At 39.4% G+C, this 21,462-nt stretch overlaps 4 protein-coding genes across 7 annotated transcripts; 3 read left to right on the top strand and 1 right to left on the bottom strand.

Annotated features, from left to right (window-relative positions):
- Positions 1-459: 459 nt before the first annotated feature.
- LOC102292603 (dynein light chain roadblock-type 2) lies at positions 460-5,088 on the bottom strand. Of its 2 annotated transcripts, none has more exons than XM_042225679.1 (5): positions 4,982-5,088; positions 4,140-4,218; positions 2,127-2,294; positions 1,937-2,001; positions 460-1,068 (listed from the first exon to the last, which is right to left on the bottom strand). In XM_042225679.1, exons 1-5 carry the CDS (start codon positions 4,982-4,984, stop codon positions 1,051-1,053), a joined length of 333 nt encoding a protein of 110 aa, XP_042081613.1. In that variant the 5' UTR covers positions 4,985-5,088; the 3' UTR covers positions 460-1,050. The 2 variants fall into 2 exon arrangements, with proteins under 2 accessions (XP_042081613.1, XP_005934211.1); XM_005934149.3 differs by having other exon boundaries at positions 544-1,072.
- On the top strand, positions 5,067-11,353 carry psmd7 (proteasome 26S subunit, non-ATPase 7). The gene is made up of 8 exons (XM_005934150.3): positions 5,067-5,204; positions 5,604-5,695; positions 7,001-7,093; positions 7,176-7,273; positions 7,380-7,460; positions 7,573-7,664; positions 10,026-10,224; positions 10,716-11,353. The coding sequence occupies exons 1-8, from the start codon at positions 5,131-5,133 to the stop codon at positions 10,983-10,985; spliced, it is 999 nt and encodes a 332-aa protein (XP_005934212.1). The 5' UTR covers positions 5,067-5,130; the 3' UTR covers positions 10,986-11,353.
- Positions 11,354-11,488: 135 nt separating this feature from the next.
- Positions 11,489-17,934, top strand: hprt1l (hypoxanthine phosphoribosyltransferase 1, like). The gene is made up of 9 exons (XM_005934147.3): positions 11,489-12,552; positions 12,867-12,973; positions 13,356-13,539; positions 13,744-13,809; positions 13,897-13,914; positions 14,166-14,248; positions 15,054-15,100; positions 16,646-16,722; positions 17,587-17,934. The coding sequence occupies exons 1-9, from the start codon at positions 12,535-12,537 to the stop codon at positions 17,632-17,634; spliced, it is 648 nt and encodes a 215-aa protein (XP_005934209.1). The 5' UTR covers positions 11,489-12,534; the 3' UTR covers positions 17,635-17,934.
- A 327-nt stretch (positions 17,935-18,261) lies between these two features.
- nudt7 (nudix (nucleoside diphosphate linked moiety X)-type motif 7) lies at positions 18,262-20,964 on the top strand. Of its 3 annotated transcripts, none has more exons than XM_014337421.2 (4): positions 18,262-18,608; positions 19,228-19,300; positions 19,989-20,147; positions 20,246-20,964. In XM_014337421.2, exons 1-4 carry the CDS (start codon positions 18,493-18,495, stop codon positions 20,597-20,599), a joined length of 702 nt encoding a protein of 233 aa, XP_014192907.1. In that variant the 5' UTR covers positions 18,262-18,492; the 3' UTR covers positions 20,600-20,964. The 3 variants fall into 3 exon arrangements, with proteins under 3 accessions (XP_014192907.1, XP_014192908.1, XP_014192906.1); XM_014337422.2 differs by lacking the exon at positions 18,262-18,608 and adding an exon at positions 18,619-19,024; XM_014337420.2 differs by lacking the exon at positions 18,262-18,608 and having other exon boundaries at positions 18,619-19,300.
- The last annotated feature ends 498 nt before the right edge of the window (positions 20,965-21,462 follow it).

The raw sequence follows: 21,462 nt of genomic DNA, 5'->3' as shown, positions 1-21,462 counted from the left end.
TATTTCGTTACCCTGTATTTATACATGTGTAATGGCAATAAAGTTGAATCATAAACCCTAACTAATAATAACAATACAGGAACTTAACATAAGAAATCAAAAATACAAAATAAACTTAAAATATATTTTGCATTTTGACACTTTATAGGTTAAAAGTATCAGTATTGGTATTGTATTAGCAATAATGGACCTGTATTTACTTGGTATTGTTTTTTTCTGTTTGTTTGTTTGTTTGTTTTTTAATTTTAAAGCATGACATTATTATGTAGTTGTAGGAGTAATTTCTTGAACTAAGCAATCATTGTGGTGTACCAGTTTAAGATGAAAAAATATACATAAAATCAGGCCTTTACTCATGTGTTATTACTGCTCCAGCACAGTATTGACCTAAATGATCAAAAGTGAATACATACTCACTGTGCCAGCACCTTCTTTCCTCAGTCTCATTTCTTGAGGATGACAAGAAACAGTGTGGTTCTTGGACAATGACAACTTTGAGAACCTGTTCTTGAAAAATATCAGCGAGCTCATCAAGCGGTACTGTACCAACCTGGAATGTAACTGATTTGCTTTTCCCTTTTATTAATCTGCATGTTTATGGACATCAGCTCGCTTTAATTCTATTCATTCTGACATAAACGTTTCTTCTGCACTTCCAGGTGTTGATCATCATAGACGTGAAGCCCAAAGATCTCAGTCTGGCATACAGAAGTGTACATCTCCCTGGATGAAATCCAAGATGTCAGTGAATGTTAAGTTGCACCAAAACATTTCGAGACGAGTATTAGTTTATTTATCCAAGACATTTAAACGTGTCACCAGTGAACTGAAAAAGTAACGCTGTCTTGCCATCTAGTGGTGACAGTGTGCACAGCCTCACAATGTATGTGGTCTTCTTATGATGTGATTAAAAATGGCTTTAAGGACAGACATTGTTATTTTGCCTCCTTCTTTTCTTCTCTCAGCTGAAACATTCATCTCATCCATGTCTTTCAGCGTGCACACATCAATAGCCATCACTTCACTCCTTCTGTAGCCAACCAGGATACTCTAGTCCCAAGGGAGAACCTGTCTGAGGATAAGGAAGAGTCTGATCAGCAGGAGGAAAAAAGAGGACGAGGAACAAGATGAATAAAGTATCAGGGCAATGAAGCTGTTTCTGAGACCTACCGGGAGTATGTGGATAGTGAGTCAATGTCAAGATAGTGGAATGTGTGTACATACGTTACCTCAAGGGTAATTTGTATTTGATATGACGGAAACAGTTAAAAAGTGACCCATATAGTGGATATAAAAACAAATTTTTTCATGTAATTGGTTCTCAAAATATTTGATACTGATATGCAATGCTAGGCATACACCGTATTTGACAATTATTGGATTATATAATAATCCAGAGGTGACTTGGTATCCAGAGGTTAAGGTGATAAATTCCCTGATTCTGGGAACTAATGTCCAATGAGTTCAAAGAGTCCATTAGAACATTCATCTGGGACAGATGTGTGATACTCTTTGGCATCATCGTTGACCATAACCATGACCGGAAGTTGGAAAATTATGATTTGGAAGAAGACGCTGATACACACGGAGACAATTCAAAGAGTTTGCAGCCTCCATGAGTATGAGGAAGGAGCTCATCAATCTGCTGCTCTTCCTTTATGACCTTTTTACAAGCTAATCATTCAAAAAACAAACAAACAAACTGAAAAATAAATCTAAAATTTGCTTTTGTACAATTGTGAGTTGAAAGATGCATTTGTAGCACCTGGTGACAAGGCTATGTGACATAATTTGACCATGGTGCCTGGTTATTTAAAGGCAGAAAAGATAAATAACAACAGAAATATTATTTAAAACATTTTAAAACTTTTCTCTCTTTTTGTCTTTTTCTTTTTGCACTTAGCAGGTGGTGCTGCAACACACCCAACACCCCTACCTCCATGCCCATGGAAACGTCTGGCTCAGGAAGCTTCTGGATGCCTATCACCAGATAGTTGTTCTCTGCAGAGACATAAAAGACAAGCTGAACCATGGAAATGCAGGCAAACAACTGAGCCAAAAGTCAACAACTACATCACAACAACTAAAATCATTAAGTCAACAAACCCTAACTAATTTACACTCACCTGTTACAACAATGATCTCATTGCTCTTGGAGCGGACTCGGAGGGCACTGAGATCATTCTGAGGATCAATATCTCTGACTGCGCTTCTGGCCAATACCACAAGTTGTCGAAGTTGCCCTGCATATTGTAGAGTCATGGACTGATCCAAAGTTGATCTGATGGGAACACCTTAAAAGAAATTCATTCATTCAGAAATTCATCAGACATTCAGACTGTATTTTTAATATTTTCCTGGATAAATATTCTTTTTGGCAGAGGTTTAGTGCTTCCTATTTGAATAGCTGAGAGCATCAGTCATGCACATGTTTGAGCTGTTACTTGTTTACACACACTGATCAGGAATAACTGAGCAAAAGTGATCAAACAGATTAAATTTACAAACATAAAGTCATCTGTCTGAGCATTTTCATCAGTTCTTACATGGTGCTTTCAGTTCCCTCCTCCCTGGATATGTCTTCTCTCTCTGTTTCACACTATCCTGTGGGACTCTTGCCCACACACTCTAACTTTGAGGCCCTCTCACTCCCTCTCTTATTCTCTAGTGAATTTTGAATGTCACAGTTACAGATGTATGTGACAGCTCAGGTGGAGCACAGGATTCATCCAGAGGAGAGCTGCTTTATTATTATTATTATTTATTATTATTATTCCACGGTGTAAACCTGGACTCTAACACTTGATCTAAGCACACATTTTTTTTCTTCTGTATGCCATGTGAGGTTATGTATTTTTTTAATTACTACTAAATACTGTAACATTCAGACATTAATCTGCTCTCATTTTTTTAGTCATTTTTCTCTCAACTGTTGCATTTTCACAGATATTTAAATGTTCTATATTACAGATCTGAGAGAAGGAGAAAAACAAACTACATAAAAATGATTTTTGGTGTTGCAGAGCTTTATGACTGCATAATTTGACAAAAAATCTTAAACACTGCATCTATTATTTAAAAAAAATATATCTCAGTTGCCTAATGCATCTTGTACCGTGGCTTCGCTGTAGTTCTCTGAAAGGGAAACCAAATACATATGAAATGCAATAATAACTGTGTCCATGGGCCAGATTTATTAATGCTCTCCTCTAGAGCACAACTATCTTTTGGCATTAAAAAGCAGCTGTTGGGATTTAATGAAGAGGCACGGTATCGGTTATGGTACTGAAAGCAGTTTAACAGTAAATTTAACATAGTAAAAGCTGACATTATATTGTTTTGGGGGTTTGTGACAGTTAGAGTGCTCAGTTATTTGAAATGAGAAGGCTAAATGTTATCAGAGAGTGTGTAATTTTAAATGGAAATAGACTGGTACTTACACGGCATTTTTCTACTTTAACTGAGCACTGAAAGTGCTTTGTGGCAGGTGGATGACTCAAAGCTGTGAGCACAGCACTCTGTCCTGTAACACTTCATTCTGTCCTCATGTAGAATGTTTAGAGCTGAGTCCCTTTCTGGTCCTCTGTAGTAATAGTATTTTACTGAAACTGAGCAAAACTGAGCTGCATTTCAGCTTTTCAACTGCATTTCTGCACAGAGATCAATACAAAATGAAAACATCTCTTCACACCTTTTTTCAGCAGTGTGTACACAGAGCGATTTGGATCGTTCTTCACGCACATGCTCACGTTCTAATGGCAAACAGTGTTGGTGTAAGAAAACGTGTTAACCATGCAGTTACACTGTGTTATTTTTGTTAGGCAATAACTTGCTCCTTTGTAATCCTTCATGGAGCCACTAATCTGTGCTGCTCTTGCTAGTTATTTACTGAAATGAACTGTCGATAGCTATCAGCTACAAAACTAACACCGTGCCTCTTTGGAAAACCCCAACTGTAACTTTTTGACACCAAAAGAGGGTTTTAAGCTGCCGCAGACCATTATTTTTGTCTTTTACCTTAATTAACTTTCTTCCATTTCAACTAATTATAACATCCATGAATATTTTATTTCCTTTGTGGAAAAAAGCGACAGAGCATCATTCTGAGCAGTACTGCTCTGCTTTTTGGTGTTGCTTACCATCTGGATCGACGACTAGCGTTCCAATAACACCTTTAGTGGCTTCAATCCTCTTCATTTGTGCCTCAACTTCCTCACCCTGCTCAACCAAAAACATGATCAGGCGCACGTTTACATAAAAAATGTGGCTTTTCCAGAACTGATAAAACTGTAATCAACCTGATGGTTGAGGGATTTCGTGTCCCATTTAAAGTTAGAAAATGTTAAATATATTCTAAAAGAAAAAAAAGGACATTTTTATTAATGTATGTGGCCTGTTTACACCCTGCTTCTCGACTGTTAGTGCGATAACAAATTGGAATGATTTATAACAATGTCTTACAAGTATAAGTGGCAGCAGGCATACTCAAGTAATGGGAGTAAAGTCACCCCCATTTGACTTTACTTACTTATCGGAAGTGTCATTCATTTTCAGATACTAAGTGTAGCTTGCTAGAATCAAATGACAGAACAAATACTAAGGCTTTCTGTCTTATATAGTTCATAATCCATCGTGATTGTGTGATTAGTTTCGTATAATATTACTGAAATGTAGTAAAGAGAAAATAAAAATATAACATAATAAATGAACACAAAATTAAATATAAAGCCAAGACTCCTACTTTGAGTGGTTATTTGATAGTGGTTTGTATCATTTCGGGTTGTAAACCTGTTATAATACTTGTATCCCCTTAAAAAGAACGGTAGCTGATAAGTACTGGCAGGTTGATGTATTGTTCACCTTGTTTGGTAAACATAAACATAATTAAAGTTATCATTATGTAGGCTTCTGCTGTTGTGATTTGACGCTATATAAATAAAACTGAATTGAATTGAATTAAAAGTTGTTCATAAAGTCGTACCATTTCGTCGGCCTTCTTGCTCTTTTTGTGCGTCTCTACGGTCTCTCTGTTGCCAAGAGAAACGGAAGAGACGTCAGGAGCGAGCGGAAGTGTAGCGTAGCCGTCATTGTGTGGAGGTGTGTTGTGTTCTGTTTATCCTGCCTGCGAAAATGCCGGAGTTAGCGGTGGAAAATGTGGTCGTTCACCCCCTTGTGTTGCTCAGCGTGGTGGATCATTTCAACAGGTCAGTGAGATCTGTATTTAAGTTCCGTCTTATTATCAATATTGGACTCCAAAGTGTCCTGAAGTGTGACGCCGCAGCTAGGCTAAGCTAAGGTTAGCCATGCTGAGTCAGAGTGCCGTTAGCTAGTTAGCTTCTTAAAGTGTCAATGTACTGTATGAGCGTGTTAATGAATCCTTAAAACAATGTTATTCATTAGCATTTCTACAAACTAATCCACGTACCCGAACAGTTTGATCTGGTGTCATTAAACATGACGGAGCTGTGCACTGACTCTAGCTTAGCTTACAGGTTAGCTAACGAGTCAGACTGTATGGGCTCCATTGATTACATTTTTACAGAAATCTGTGACAATAACAGCTTCCTCTGCTCGTTTCTTTTTTTAAATTCTTGAATCTACAGGATAGGAAAAGTGGGAAATCAGAAACGAGTGGTCGGTGTCCTCCTGGGGTCATGGCAGAAAAAAGTTCTGGACGTCTCAAATAGTTTTGCAGGTAAAGTACATCCTCAGACATCTTTCACCTTAAAATACTTAAGCCAAGCATCTACACTGTCAATTTCCACTGTAATATGTTTATATCTTTAGAAAATATATGTTCACGGAATGTGTTTTAGTTAGAACAGTCAGAAACGGACATGTTATGACTCCAGTGCCTGTGTTAGGTTCTTGATTATCTTATTCCCACATATCTTTTAACTTTTAACTTTGTCTACCAAGTCCAGCAGCATCTCACAGTCTGTGATTTCTGCTTTATTTTATTTTCTTGCATTTAATAACCATTAAACATCTTTGTCATTTGAAGTAAAGAAATCTCTGGTATTCTGTTTCTGACCTTTGCTTTTCAACCTCTTTTTGACACAAGCATGTCCACTAAACATATGGGTGACCAACCTGATTCATTTTCTGCCATGTTAATATAGACAAATGCTGTTTCTAAAGCAGTGATAAAACATTTGTTCAAACACTTATGTTTGTTTTCATTTTAAAGCTTGGAATCATTTTTATGAAGTTGTATGTGCCTGGACATGGCGCAGTGCGTTCATAACAGCCAGTTTTTACCCAGATTGTCCTGACAACACATCATCACTACCTTTAAGGGCTCAGTACACTGGTCACGTTGGTGACTTCATGTGCTATCGGTAGCGTCAGCACACAGCCGGTGTATAATTTAGCCGGTGCAGTGTTCTTCTGAATAATTGATCAGACAAAATCTCCACATCAGCGCTGATATAGGAGGAAGAGAAGTCAAAAGCAAAAATAAAGCATTTTTCCACAAAGTCTCATCTTTTCAGACTAATGCAACATCTCCCTTTGTATAAGCTGTGAATCTCTTTTGTAGTGATATAGCATTAAAACAGTGGTCAAAACTGACAGTTACACACTTGTGTCTTCAACACAACTCTGCAGTGGCACAACACACCAGATTACAAAAATTGAGAGGTGCACAGCTGGCAGAAACAGATTTGCGACAGCAGATGTGACGTCAGTTTGGTGTCAGCTTTGCTATACAGTGGATATAATGGGGTCTTCACACCTACAAATATGCTCTTGCTCCCCAGTATTTATCTAACATTCTCCTCCCCTGCACCATATCCTTATTCATTTAATTATTATTTTTCTTTGTTCTAACTATTAAGCGATTACAGGACACCAGTGTAAAAATAAGTGATGTACCAGTTTAAGAAGATCTATTAAGTCAGGCTTGTCTCATGTCTCATTACTTCCTGCTACAGCACAGAATATGTATTCTGAGCCAGTTTTTAACACACTTTTTGTTTTTGTTTTTTTTCCTCCCCAGTGCCATTTGATGAGGATGACAGGGATGACTCAGTTTGGTTCCTGGACCATGACTACTTGGAGAACATGTATGGCATGTTCAAGAAAGTTAATGGTAAAAGCAGTGCTTCTGTCTCTTAAATTAGTATGTTTTTAATGTTAGTGTGTCATTCATACATTTGCGTTCACTTTTTCAGCCAGAGAACGAATAGTTGGCTGGTACCACACAGGACCCAAATTACACAAGAATGACATTGCCATCAATGAGCTCATCAAGCGGTACTGTACCAATTCGGTAAGTAACTGATTTGCTTTTTCCTTGTATTAATGTGCATGTTTGTGGACATCAGCTCGCTTTAATTCTAATCATTCTGACATAAACGTTTGTTCTACACTTCCAGGTGTTGGTCATCATAGACGTAAAGCCCAAAGATCTCGGTCTGCCCACAGAAGCATACATCTCTGTGGAGGAAATCCATGATGTAAGTGATCGCTAAGGGGCAACAAAAGTTGGAACAAGTACTTTGTTTAGTTGTTTTTCCTCAGATCAGATTAAAAAAATCTTAATTCATATGGATAATTCCTTCTTTCTAGGATGGCACTCCTACGTCCAAGACATTTGAACATGTCACCAGTGAGATTGGAGCTGAGGAAGCAGAAGAAGTGGGAGTGGAGCACCTGCTGAGGTACTGAACAAAGATTTGAATTTAAACACATTAATGCTACACTGTTAGTCGAATAGAGATTTCAATAAACAAACAATAAGTGGCATAACTGTACAGAGCATCAACTGTGCATTGCTAGGGCTGCATGATTATGGCAAATTTTATCACAATTATTTTGATTGGTGTTGAGATAAAAATTGATTTTAGTGACAAAAATGTTTTAATTGGACTTTGATATAAACATAACTCTGCTTTCATGTTCCTGCTGATGTAAAAATCTCTGCATCAACATAACATTCATCCTCGTTCGCCTAAATTGCACCTCTCAGAAGAAGAAAAATAGAAATAAAGAAATTGGACCAAAATTTAACACACAATTAAATTAACCGGGCACTGCGTTCACTTTTACACTGTGCTTCATTTGTTTTAATTAAAACATTTTTGCCGACATATAAAATGTTTATTCAGCTGGCTTAAATGCAGAAAAGGCAAAATATAAAATCCTTTATAATAGAGCAGGGCAATATGGCCAAAAATATTTATCACGATATATATTTGAAAATTTGCGATAACGATATAACTGACGATATAATTGATGCGAGACAAAATACAACTCCGCAACTTTACTAGCGCAAAAAAACCCCATCCATTTATTTTCACTTAAACAAGCAGCTGTTTTTATGTGCATTAAAGCTATATAAAAATTTAACAGTGCAAATGCAAATTCCTTGCTGAAAGTTTAACCAAAAGGCATTTCCAGTAGAAATGGGCTGACATATCCTGAGCATAACCATGTATAATATCCACTGAAGTTAAAAAGAGGTGCTTTGCAACATTAAACTGCAGTGTGCCAAATAAAAGTCAAATACGTATTTTTCGGACCATAAGGTGCACGGGATTATAAGCACATTAAGCGAAACAAAGCAGTCAGATAAATCAAACTTTATTCAACTCATTCTTCTTGCTTCCTCCACTTCTGTACCATTGATTCATTAATGCTGTATTCTATCACAGCTGCTCTATTCCCATGTTGTTGCAGTATATTAATGACTAACCTCGTATTGTGGATGGATTATCTCAGTTGTTCTCCTGACTGAAGTTTGGTCCGTTTACAGCATCCTGCCATGCGATTGCATTTGTCTCTAACCATGAGGAACCTTCACGTTAACTTTTATCGAGTGGAAAAGTGTTAGTGTTCGTCCTCCAGCTTCACTGTTTATGTTATGCTAACATAGCTGTGTCGCTAGCGATCACGTAGCACATCATTATATACCAGCTAGCCCAACTTCAGTAACCCTACAAACGTCACTGCTGTTTAGTTTCCTGTCTTCATTTATGTTGGAAGTGATAGCAGAGCTGTACGTTTGAATTTTTTCAGAAATCTCTCAGTCAGAACATGCTATATCATGCTTAGGTAACTAGCGAGCTAACTTCCTGCTAACTTCTAACTCCGTTAAATGTAATAAATTCTGTTTTCATGGATGCCTGGATGTTAAACTTCATAGTTACACCTGGTAAAGCAGCAATGCTGATCGTTTTATTAAAGATGAAAGAATTTAGACAGTTTTTAACTCTCAGTGATGCTGCAGTGTTCGTTTGACCTGAAGATACGGAGTTTAGGACCCAGATTACTCCCAGATTTACGAGTAGCTTAGTCCGACAAATACGGCAATAACGACGGCCTGCTTGCATGTTCTACAAAAAAATGTGCTTTGGTTTGTATCTGACGGACAAACACCAAACCAGCTCCACATAACTGAAGTGGCACCATTTTTACAAACCAATTCTGGTTCATCTGTTTCACTCAACAATCCGCTTTCTCCCCTCTCACATTCCGTTACCCATGCTTTTTCGGCCATGTGCGTATGAAAACAAAAGCACTGCGCATGCGTGTTTTACCCATATTCTATGGCGATATTTCATTTTCTTATCGTTGCCTAACATTGTACCGGTATTACTGTGAATGGTATAATATGGCCCAGCCCTACTTTGTAACTGCATGGATGTGAAGTGACAAAGTTCTCATGAGTTGTGATATACCTCTTCATGTCCCATGCAATATTTAGTTGTTCTTGTCAAAGGGAATAACATATCTTTTGTCCACTGTCCTGATCAATTTCTTGCAGTCTTTGTTACTCACTGTCTTTAGTGAACATGCGCCTCTGACCAAGTGTAATGTGGTTGTGCTGAGGATACATCACATTAGCAACCACTGCATTGTTCTTTGGCCTTAACATGCATAATTACACTGCACTGTGTGTTTGTTTGTTTGGGTTTTTTTTTGGGGGGGGGGAACACACAAATGAGAAGAAAATAAAAAAACAAGTTGATTCTTGTTCACATGTGTGAGCCAAATGTGACACAGCTGCATCCCCTCTACAGAGACATCAAAGATACAACGGTGGGCACACTATCACAACGCATCACAAACCAGGTTCACGGCCTAAAGGGACTCAACTCTAAGCTGTTGGACATCCGCTCTTACCTAGAGAGGGTGGCTGCTGGCAAGCTTCCCATCAACCACCAGATCATCTACCAGCTGCAGGATGTTTTCAACCTGCTGCCTGATGTAAATCTACTGGTAAGTTGTTTATGTTTGAGGTCTGTTTACTTTATTTTTAATCTGGCAGCTTTTTAAGTGCAAGAGATTATAAAACACGTATAGCTGTATGTGACTTTGGGAATTTCATGTTTGCACTAAATTAAAGATGTGGCTGTTACCTTTTTTTTTTTTCATTAAATTTTTACAAATACTTTAATAATCAATGCAGAAACGTAATAAGGAAAACTGTGTTTAGTGTGATAGTGTTTTTAAACAAAACTCAAAAATGAACTGGCATTTTCAATATCGTGATAAAATATTCATATGCCTTACTAATGTGTGTTTTTAATTGCTGTGACAAACAAAACCTTTGGTGTGAATATGAGCTCTGTGTGTGTTTGGGGGGGGTCTTATCGTAAAAATCTGTGGTCAAATACTGCATCAAATAGCAATATTAAATGTCTTTTATTATACATAATAAACTACTAAGATGTTTGCTGGGATAATATGTACGTTTTTTTATTTTGCAGGAGTTCACAAAAGCCTTTTACCTAAAGACCAATGACCAGATGTTGGTGGTCTACTTGGCCTCGCTCATACGCTCTGTGGTGGCTCTGCACAACCTGATCAACAACAAGATTTCCAACAGAGATGCAGAAAAGAAGGAAGGACAGGAAAAGGAGGAAGGCAAGAAAGAGAAGAAGGATGACAAAGAGAAAAAAGATGACAAGGAGAAAGAAAAAGAGAAGGAGAAGGAGAAAGCAGACGGTGCCAAGAAAGATGAGAAGAAGAAAAAATAGTGAGCATTCTTCCTCTGCGGTCCTCTCTCAAATCACACCGCCATCTTCTGGATGGTGCTCTACTTTGTGTCCACAGGCACAGCTCTGTATGTGGGTCTCGGGCTAAAAGTAGGACTCTATATGGGGAACGGTGTCATTTGAGATTTGGTCTCATGGTCACAAAGGCACTCTCAAAGACTTGTCATCCTACAGAGATGATGTTGTTTGCTCGTCGGTGTTGGCCAGTGTGAGAACATGCTGTGTCCTGTTTTCATAGTTGCCATAGCCTCGATGTTGCAAACACCCGGTGTTGCTTTTTTTTCTTTTTTCTTTTTGTATGTTCGAGGAAATGTTTCTGTATCACTCATTAAACTTGGATCATATTATAAGATGATTGCTCTGATTCTGTCTTTACATTTTTACACATTGTTTATCCTTAATATTTAAAAGCAGACATGTGGTAAAGTCACTGTTATAATTTTAGAATTGTGACTCCACTTATTATTATGGAAGGGGAAGTTGAGTTGGAGAAAAACAAATGTGCAAGTGCTTACGCTGTGTGTGTTTGTGTAAACTGGTAGGGCAGTTTTAACTTGACAAATTGCCAACTGTCAACTGATATAGCTGACTTGTTTTAAAGCGATACTACATAAATACAGCAAAACTAAGCTTTAATTTAAATACTTAAGGCAAGAAAGCCAGGGGAATAATGTTCCCCTGTAGAGAAACTGTTATTAATAGAGCATAATGGGAAAAGAAAATACTTTAGATCTTTTAGAAATTGCACACAATTTGTTTTCACATTTGAAGCTCATCAAGCAGATGATGCAAAGCAATGTCCTCAGCAAAGGTTCTGACTAGTCTGAAAGACACAGCTAGCACCTTAATGAGTAATAACCCAGTGAATTGCCTGTTTCAGTATAACTTTTTCACACTTATTCTTTCATACACAAGTTTTGCATTAGTAAAGAATAAAAACATTTTAATTACAACTGTGATAATCATTTAACATTTCTGATTTTTTAAATTTGAATTAAGCTACAGGAAACATTTCTAGCACATATTGTCAAATTAAAAGCGGTTTAATTAATGTATTGGGCTTGTCTGTGAAATCATTGCGGAGCACAGATGCGTGATAAACGCTCGCGCACAGCTCTTTGATGAGGAGGAGCCGTCACCTGGCATGTTTTGTTTTTTTTTTAAACTGCGTCATCTGCAGCCTCTCCCCAGCGCTGGAAGTTTCTCGCTCTTTCACTTACCAAAATATACGAGTAGGAGTAACACCACCATAGCGCGTTTAAGCCCTGGTTGTGTGGGACAAATCAGATTATCGGAAAGACAAACTGGATTCTGACGTAAAGGGCTTAAAACCCGGCGGAGGAGCGTCGCGTGTGCCGCTCCAGCTCACAAGCAGTCCGTAAAAAAAAAAGGAAAAGAGGAGAGCCGCTCGTGCAGCCTCCTGTCATCAAACCTCCACACACCCCTCCTCTTCCCCGTCTCTCAGGACCTGAGCATGACTGTTCAGATTTTTCGCTGCGACTGAACGGATCGGACGGCCGCCGGTGGTGTCATGGCTTCCTATCTGCAGGTGAGGCTGCCAGCTGCCGTCCTCTCTCCGGGCTGGGGTGTTTCGTACTTGTCGGGGTGTGGTTGTGCGCGTGGCACGGTAGGCCCTTTTAAATAGAAGGGAGGAGGCACGAGCTTTTCCCTCGCAATCTAAGCTGTCATGCCTTTTTACCTTACCGCCACCCTACCACTAATTCGCCCAGTAAATTGGGTAAACAGGTGGTTGAGAGGCTCGGTGTTGCCGGGGGTGGGGGGCTTCACTTTGATTTAACGCATCTTTGGCGCACATTATCTGTCAGTGCCAAATAGTTTGCGCATTTCAATTTATGGTTCCAGATAGCTGATGATGAGAAAGGCCACGACCTGGACCTTTTCTGTGTTCCCAGACATTATGAGAACGATTTGGACAAGGTGATTATCCCACATGGACTCATCATGGACAGGTAAAGTGATTTGTCACTTCTCTGGCTGGGTTTTTTGTTTTGTTTGTTTTGTTTTGGGGGGGGTTGGGGTTCACAGCAGACATCTTGGTTGCACAGGTGTACTGATGATGGGAAACTGCTGCAATCGTGAGGTACTTAGTGGAGCGGACTCGTGTTTTCAGAATGTGTGCTATGAAAAACAGGTGTGCACTATACAAAATACTGCTACCCACAACCAGGGGTGGATTTGTATGTGGGTTTGAGGGCATATGAAGACTCGATGCCAGTAGTGCTAAAGTGCAAAATCACTTAAAGGATATTCTCCCCATCATTTAAGAACCAGGCGTCATTATGATTTACAGTGCTGTCACTGTTTCTCTCTCCCACCTCCTCTTTGATGCAGGACAGAGCGCCTGGCCCGCGACATCATTCGAGACATGGGGGGACACCACATTGTAGCTCTGTGTGTGCTGAAAGGCGGCTACAAGTTTTTTGCAGACCTCCTCGACTACATTAAATCACTGAACCAGAACAGTGATAAATCAGTCCCGCTGACAGTGGATTTCATTAGGGTGAAGAGCTACTGCGTAAGCCGCCTTTCTCATTTCATGGATGTGAGCGGAGGGAAATGGAGTTGGCAGAAGTACAAATGAGAGCATTCTTGTTAAAAAACGCTGCAGTGCAGAGGCATTTTGGAAAAGTAGATTTTTTTTTTTTTTTTTTTTGATCAAAACTTTCATTATGAGGGAGTTTGAGCTTATGGATACTGTCTCATTTTTGTGCCCCCCCAGAATGATAAGTCAACTAACAATGTTAAAGTCATTGGAGGGGATGAGCTGTCCAATCTCGCAGGCAAGGTTAGTCTTTCTGTCACAGAGAAATGCTGCTGTCTTCTTCATAGAGGTTTAAATTATTAACTTTGCTTCTGTTTTTTTGCTCGGCAGAATGTTTTGATTGTTGAGGTAAGCTCTTGTTATTATCATTCAGGTGGCTGATGTGGATTAAAAAAAATCTACATCTAAAACATGATCTCTATTATTATTATTAGGGTTAAGTAAAACATTAAATACTCATATTTTATTACTGCTACTGTAGTGGTTTTAAATTACAGTTATGTTTGCTTGCTTTTAACATTAAATATCAGACATGATATCTGATAGATGCTTATTTGTGCTTACATCTCTAATTCGACCACTTCTGGCCTTGTTGAAAGGATATTGTGGAGACAGGAAGGACGATGGAAACACTACTTTCTCTACTGAGTGAATGTAATCCCAAGATGGTTAAAGTTGTAAGGTAGGCACCCTCAGATGCTGTTTATAGTGCATGAGACTGAATTACAGACCTCCACAGTAACTGGCTGGTATGTCTTCAGAGAGACAAAATGCATCTAGCTAACGGGTACTGTCCTTTAGGACTGTATTAGAGATGTGATGTGACGGAAGGATGGAGCAGCTTAAGAGTTAATCTGCAGTTCTATTAACTGCACTGTGGAGGCAGAGGCCATTTCTCTGATGTATTCCTGATAGCAGGTTAAAACAGGAAAAGTGCTCAGCCGATACAGTTCCCCTCTGTTTGCACCACTTACAGTAGTTTGGGAGGGACATCTCTGTGGCTTTGATGTGTGCCGTGTAATAGTCTCCTATCAGTTTTTTGTCATACCCATTTAAATAGAATTATAGACTTTTAAGGGGTAGTTTACCACAGGAAAAAATAAAACTCCTCCCACTTGAGTGTGATTTCGAACCATGTGATTATTTTCTGTTCCCCCTGAGGTTTTGCAATATCTACCACTGAAATGTCTTTCGAGTACACTGCAGCCAAACAGACACTTTTACAATCCACAAGCGTCTATTTTTTTCAGTTAGAATTGTCATTTTCTAGAATCTACCACAGTAAAAAATTAATTTTGTGAAATAGGATTCCCCAGTTTTGTCTGTACATGGGTCCATAAGCTAAAAAAAAAAAAAAAAGTTTAATCTTGGACTGCAAATAGCCATCTATGGGTGGATGTAAGATGTAAAACGTGAACAGTCTTTGTTTTGATGACAGCTTTTTGTCTTTGACTTCCTCATAAAGCTTTCTGCATTTATCATTCTAGTCTTCTGGTGAAGAGGACCCCAAGAAGTTCAGGATATAGACCAGACTGTGAGAACCTCTTATTTTTCTTCTACATTCTCTGTGTAGTGACGAATGGTATGGCTCAATTTGTGACTTTCAGTCATTTGCGACTCTTCGAAGACCCAGTGAAAATTTTAATAAAGCAGGATTATAATTAATCTCAGGGAAATCTACTCTAAATGTAGCCGAGCCTGGCACTTATGTACTAATGCAAGCCTTATAACCCCCTGCTCACACCATCTATGATTATGTAATGCTTTTAGGTTTGAGTTGGGTAATCTCTTTAAGATCGTCCCTCAAGGACAGCTGTTACTGTAAGTGTTTTGACTTTCCGCTGAGACCATAAAAGAGCAGTGACTGCTTGTTTATGTCAGAGCCAGTTTGTTGCTTGTTTTCTTCCAGTGGTCTTAAAAGTAGCTTCTGGTTTCTCTTATTTATAACCCCTTGTATCAGTGATGTTACACAGTGATGATACATTTCCTCTTCTCACAGCTCCTAATGCTCCTATCACTGCAGCCACTTTAGACTTTACCTTTCCCATCTGCTCCAGTTGTTTCTTCTGCCCTTGCTAGTTCTCTATTTTTTGTGTTTCTTCTTAGTTGCTGTCGGCTGAGATTCCCACATCTATCACAGATGCACTTTGTTAACCACCACTATGTCTGGTTGGTTAGTCAGCAGCTGCTTGTCTGTCTAGAAGTCAAGCTCTGATAGGACCTTTTTGTTATACTGCTATGATCAGAACTCTCCTCTAAGCCATCCTTTTCTATCCACTGGTAGTATTTCTTAATGCCAGCTCCTTCCTCTATCCGTTGATGGTACATTCCAGGAACAGATTCCCATAGGGGTTTGGTCATCCATGATAGTTCCTCGTCCTGTTCCCCAAGTATCCTCAGTTGTCTGAGGTATTCTTGGCACTCACTAATCCTCTCCGTTCCTTTTTTCTGTTGCTCATAAACCCTCAGGGTGCTAGACTTCAGGTAGAGAGCTCCGTGCATTGTGAGGAGTTTTGGTGTCTTGACATGAGTGCCATCTCTCTCCTCCTGTGGTCAGCTTATTATTCAAACTGGGTATCTGATGATCGATAGGGCACAGACATTGATGGCTTGGATCTTATTCCTTCTGTTCAGCTAGCTTCTTAGAACCTACAATACCTTTTGGAGGTATATGGCTGTGGCTGATCTTTGTGCGACTTTGTCATGGTTCTCGTTGGCCTGTGGGGTATACAGGTACTTATAGTTGTTCTATATATCTGCTATTTTATCTTCTGGCAACTGCACCCCTTCATATCCATCGTATCAGCTCTTGATGAGCTGGCTTAGAGGGTTGAGGCCTATGCAGAACAGCAGCGGGGGGACACTTTGGTATATTCTGCATCTGATGGCAACTTAAGTGATTGCCTTCGATTTTGTTTCCTGTGTTGTGTTCCACAGACCCACTGACTTCCTGATGAAGGTTATTAGTATACTATTAGCTTTGTACAGTGCCAACCACTCCAGTATCCATGTGATTTTACTTATATAATATAAATACATATTATAATGTTTGTTTGTTTGTTTGTTTGTTTTCCCCCAGACATCGGTTTTGAGGTACCGGATGCCTTTCTGGTTGGCTATGCTTTGGATTACAACGAGTACTTCAGAGATCTCAGTGTAAGTGTTTTTTTGGAAGTTGATTACTCAAGGTCTCCTATTATAAAGGTGATTTTTAACACAGATTTAGCTGGTTTGGGTTACTGCAACATCCACTGGAGATAGCTGTGGTTCTAATAATCGCTGGCAAGCTGGTATAATACTGGACCCTGATTTGCCCCCATGCATTCATTGGCATGCAAGTTTGTGAATGTGTGTGATAGGGTGAATGGTGCGTGTAGTTAAAAAGTGCTTTGAGTGCTCAGAGTAGAAAACCAAAGTGCACAAGTGCCAAACCATTCTATTTGCAGAGGTGTGGAAAATTTTAATGTTTTTACATGCTCACAAGAACAAGTGCACCTGAGATACTGGATGAGTAATTGGCTTGATATTTCACAAATTATCTGTCTGCCCTAAGATGAAATTATTTTAGATATTATTGCTTTTACATGGTTGTTTTGAGGACCCATCTAATATGAAGTATCAGGATTTTTCCTGCATTTAAAAACTGATTTTGACCTTCACTGAAAGGAAGAAAAAAAAAATCATTTTCTCTAAATGGTCTAAGTGTGATTACATTTTCTTTAGCTTAGTTTGAGTGCACTAGTTGTGCCATAACAATATGTGGACCAGTTATGCTTACATACATAGTCACCCACCAGAGGCCCAATTTTAACCTAATCATGACATTATTTAGGCAGACTGTTGAGGTTAATTTTAGTCACTTTATCCTCAAAAATCAAGGCAACTGCAGTTTCAGGGTCCTGATGTTCTGCCTGCTTACGCACCATAAGGCTGCCATGTTTGGTGTCACTGGTTTTTAGTGAAACCAGTGTTATAATATTCAGCATTTCTGTTGATGTTTTTTCCTCTTCTTTTCTTCAGCACATCTGTATACTGAATGACCAAGCAAAGGAGAAGTACAAAGTGTGAGCAGATGAAGTGCTGCAGAGGCCGATGTCTGAATCGCTGAAGACTTGGACCACTGTGACGAGCCTCGTTAGCTTTGCTGTGTTTTGAAACGTATTTATTTTTCTATATGCGAATCCACAAAAAGTGACTTGTGGGTTGTAACTAACTTTAAGAACATTTCTTTCCCCCCTTATAAGTGGGATTAATTCTGTATATTATCAATATTTTGGTTGTCAATTTATTGAATTTATGTTAAGACTTAAGGTGTAAATAACAGTTTTGAATAGAAGTGGAGATAAAAAAAAAAAATGTAATTAATTTGCTCTTATGGAAGTACACACATCTCAGGCTACTGCTTTATTTTCAGTGAGCTGTCAGATTATTTGTAGCCTTCGAATGTTTGAATGTTTCAGTTTGGATTTATACTGAAGACGCATCCTCTCATTATGCCATAAAATGACTTGTCATGTACTGTATGTTTTGATTCATGTCCAATGTTTTCACCAAGGATCTCTTTACAGCAATACAAATCCCAGTGAAACCTCGAGTCTGTTTTCTATTTTCCCAGAAGAGGGAGTAACACTGCATTTATGCATGTTTTTACAAAAGTAATAGGCCTACTTTAAACTAATTACCAAAACACACTTGACTGTGGTACTATGTGAAATAGGAGTGGCAAGAAAAAAGGATGTGAGGGGGGGGTGTAGGACATGTTTCAGGGCAGCAAGACTGTGGTTAAGAATGACAAGTACAGTTGGGATTGTATGAGGAAGGAGGCTGAGCTGGAGGTAACCAGGATATACAGGATTAGCAAATGAGTACATCAGATGGACAGCTCAGGTTGGAGAGACGAGGCTGAGATGGTTTGGATGTGTGCAGATGATAGATCGCGGATATACTGGAGAAAGGATGTTGAAGATTGAGGAAAAGAGGAAGGAGTATGTACAGTGGGTTAGTGAGACAGAGGAGAAAGCTACGGATAGGGTGATGTGGAGGTAAATGATACACTATGGCGACCTCTAAAGGAGGCAGCAGAGAGAAGACTAACGCGACAAAAATACCCTCTCTCGAGTTGCTCCGCTGTCATGATAATCTCCGTGATCCTATTAGAGAATGTTTTAAATTATCAAACACTCTCAAAACACACTTGTACTCTTTTTGAGGCTCAAGCATCAACACCAAACGCTTTAGCTAATTGAATAACGTGTCTAAAGCGGAAGTTGTCGCAATTCGACATCACATCCGTTTCTGGTGTTAGCTTAAACTCGGGTAGGAAGTAGCTGTCAAAGAAGGGCGAATGGTGTTGGGAAAGTTTGCCATTATATACACATTAGCTTTCCTACAACGCAGGTGTTTTCTGAACTACCATGGACTGATTAGACTTAGCTCTGCTGCTAATGTTAGTTTCACTGTAAGCATAACAGTATTGTTTTTAGCTGTCAACGTTTGTTTTCCAAGATTTTGTGTTTATTTAATAATAAGTCGTACCAGATTGTTCAAGACTTGGACTTTAACCAGGTCACTCACTATCATGCACGTTAAAGAAGAGATTATAGGCATTTTAAAGCAGTTTGACATAGGAGATAAGTTTTCCTATCTGCCATTGCTGCCCAGAGCTTCTGTGCTGATCCCGCTGTTCGTGAGGAGTGGGCGGCTGTACACCTTGCTGACGCTGCGTTCAAAAGAGGTAACTTGAGTGGGTAAATGCGGTTTCTTCTCACTTCTCTATCTGGGGTTCGCCACAGCATTTCATCTACCTTTATCTGACCCCTATCCCCAGCTTCCTTTTCTGTCACACCAACTCCGTGCATGTCCTCAACATCCTTCTCCAATGCAGGCACCCTCTCTTCTCTGCACTTCCAAACCGTCCCAGCGTTGCCTCTAACCCGAACTATTCCTATGATGTACTCATTCCTAATCCTGTCCATCCCACTAACTTCCCCCAAAATGTCAAAAAGTCATCTCCAAAACATACATAAATACATATAGGTCGATTCACTAACATCTTACCAACTTTCAGTCTTGCTACTGTCTTTCCACGGGCAGTATGGTGGCAAGCACTGTTTCCTCACAGCAAGGTGGTCCAGGGCCTGAACCCACCATCTGGCTGGGGTCTTTATGTCTGACGTTTTGCATGGCTACCTCCCATAGACGGCAGTTAGTGGGGTTACGTTAATGGATGATTCTAAATGGCTGATATGTGTGAAGGTGAATGCATATGATTGTGTCTGTGTAGCCCTGTAACCGACCTGTCCAAGATGTACCCTTCCTGTCACCCTGTAGCAGCTGAGATAACACTGAGATGGATGCTATCTCTCAGTCACTGTCTTCATCTATCCTGTAAATCCATCTTATTTATGTTTCTTTCTTTGTAGCTGAGGACCAGTGCTGGTGAGGTGTGTTTCCCAGGTGGAAAGAGAGACCCCAGTGACCATGACGATGTGGACACAGCTCTGAGAGAAGCGGAGGAGGAGATAGGTCTATCACCTGATGACGTTCAGGTGGTCTGTACGCTGTTTCCAATCATTAATAAGGTAGAATAAAACATGATTTTCTTTAAGAGTATTGACTGACTTGAGTCTTATTCATTTTCTCAAATCACCCCCTCCTAATTGTCGTTCTTTGTCAACAGACCGGTCTGTTGGTGACCCCAGTTGTTGGCTTCATAGAGGAGTCATTTTGTCCCAGTCCAAACCCAGCTGAGGTCAGTGCTGTGTTCACAGTCCCATTGGACTTCTTCACCAGCAAGGAGGACCACCACTCTACATATGGTGTCGTTGGGATGTCGGGGCTGCTGCACTCATTTTATTTTGTGGACACTGATTCGGGAAGCCAATATCACATATGGGGATTGACTGCCTTGCTGGCCATCCTGGTTGCTGTCCTTGCTCTTAAAAAGAAACCCGAGTTTGAAGTTGGCTTTGACTCTGAGGACCCACTAGCATTCTTCCAACAGATCCTACACAGAAGAATCAGTAAACTATGAACAGATTTTCCCCAATACCTGAAGCCCCATTGAATTTACTGTATAATTTCTATGAATGTGTGTAATAATTGTTTGAAAGGATGTATATAAACTTTTCAGAGCGTGGTGAAAAGATGCAAATAAAAAGATATTTTCAGTTTTTCAAAATTCATTTAATGTAGCAGCAGGATTACAGATATAAACAAAGAGTATACAAATGTCCAGACAAAGGCAAAATTACATGTTAATAATAGTTCAGATGTATGATAACACACCAGGTTTGACCTTTATCCCTACTGCAGGGTCTTAAGGCTAGATACTAAAGCTCAAGCTACACAGAACGGATACAACAGAACTGTTGGAGAATGTGAAATAGAAGCGAACTAGTAAAAGTGAGCAAACTGATTACACACAAGATACAGCTCACACTATTGGCAAATTTAATTTATCATGGTTGCCCCTTTTGATCAAGCGTTTCACAGCAACAATAGTAATGTTGACAAGCACATCAACACAAAGTTCTCGCTAAAAACAATCTCCACTGTCTCGTCCCTTTTACCTCACATGTACAAATCTCATGAGGCATGAAAAGCATTTTCAATAGAAAACAACAAGGTGACAATTCACTGGTGAAGCTGCACAATATTATGTTGATATCTTGCAACGGATTGAGAACATGTTAAAGTATAACAGTTACGGTTATGTCCGTGTCAGGGGGAGGAGAGAGTAACGGAAAAGCTTTCGGATGTTAAACAGTCTTAGAGAATAAAAAGGAGCAATGAGACAAAAGGGACACCAGTAAACACAGCAGAGCAACGTTTAAGTTATCAAGGCACACAAAGTTCTGTTGAAAGCGTCACAATTGAAATTCAAAATACCCCTGC

Source organism: Haplochromis burtoni, unplaced genomic scaffold, assembly GCF_018398535.1.
Source record: "Haplochromis burtoni strain Fernald_Lab_line unplaced genomic scaffold, NCSU_Asbu1 Contig_179, whole genome shotgun sequence".
Taxonomy (NCBI): Eukaryota; Metazoa; Chordata; class Actinopteri; order Cichliformes; family Cichlidae; genus Haplochromis; species Haplochromis burtoni.
The sequence above is the reverse complement of the archived record's forward strand: the minus strand, read 5'-3'. Positions and strand labels throughout refer to the sequence as shown.

Excerpts from the sequence above, each read along its gene's own strand:
- hprt1l (XM_005934147.3), top strand. Across the intron at positions 12,974-13,355 it reads CATGGACTCATCATGGACAG|GACAGAGCGCCTGGCCCGCG; the intron begins GTAAAGTGATTT and ends TCTTTGATGCAG. Across the intron at positions 13,540-13,743 it reads TTAGGGTGAAGAGCTACTGC|AATGATAAGTCAACTAACAA; the intron begins GTAAGCCGCCTT and ends GTGCCCCCCCAG.
- psmd7 (XM_005934150.3), top strand. The coding sequence starts at position 5,131 with ATGCCGGAGTTAGCGGTGGAAAATGTGGTCGTTCACCCCCTTGTGTTG. Across the intron at positions 7,094-7,175 it reads CATGTTCAAGAAAGTTAATG|CCAGAGAACGAATAGTTGGC; the intron begins GTAAAAGCAGTG and ends TCACTTTTTCAG. Across the intron at positions 10,225-10,715 it reads TGCCTGATGTAAATCTACTG|GAGTTCACAAAAGCCTTTTA; the intron begins GTAAGTTGTTTA and ends TTTATTTTGCAG.
- nudt7 (XM_014337420.2), top strand. The coding sequence starts at position 18,911 with ATGGTGTTGGGAAAGTTTGCCATTATATACACATTAGCTTTCCTACAA. Across the intron at positions 19,301-19,988 it reads TGACGCTGCGTTCAAAAGAG|CTGAGGACCAGTGCTGGTGA; the intron begins GTAACTTGAGTG and ends CTTTCTTTGTAG. Across the intron at positions 20,148-20,245 it reads TGTTTCCAATCATTAATAAG|ACCGGTCTGTTGGTGACCCC; the intron begins GTAGAATAAAAC and ends CTTTGTCAACAG.
- LOC102292603 (XM_005934149.3), bottom strand. Across the intron at positions 2,295-4,139 it reads GCTAGTCGTCGATCCAGATG|GTGTTCCCATCAGATCAACT; the intron begins GTAAGCAACACC and ends ATTTCTTTTAAG. Across the intron at positions 1,073-1,936 it reads ACGTTTCCATGGGCATGGAG|ACAGGTTCTCCCTTGGGACT; the intron begins GTAGGGGTGTTG and ends CCTTATCCTCAG.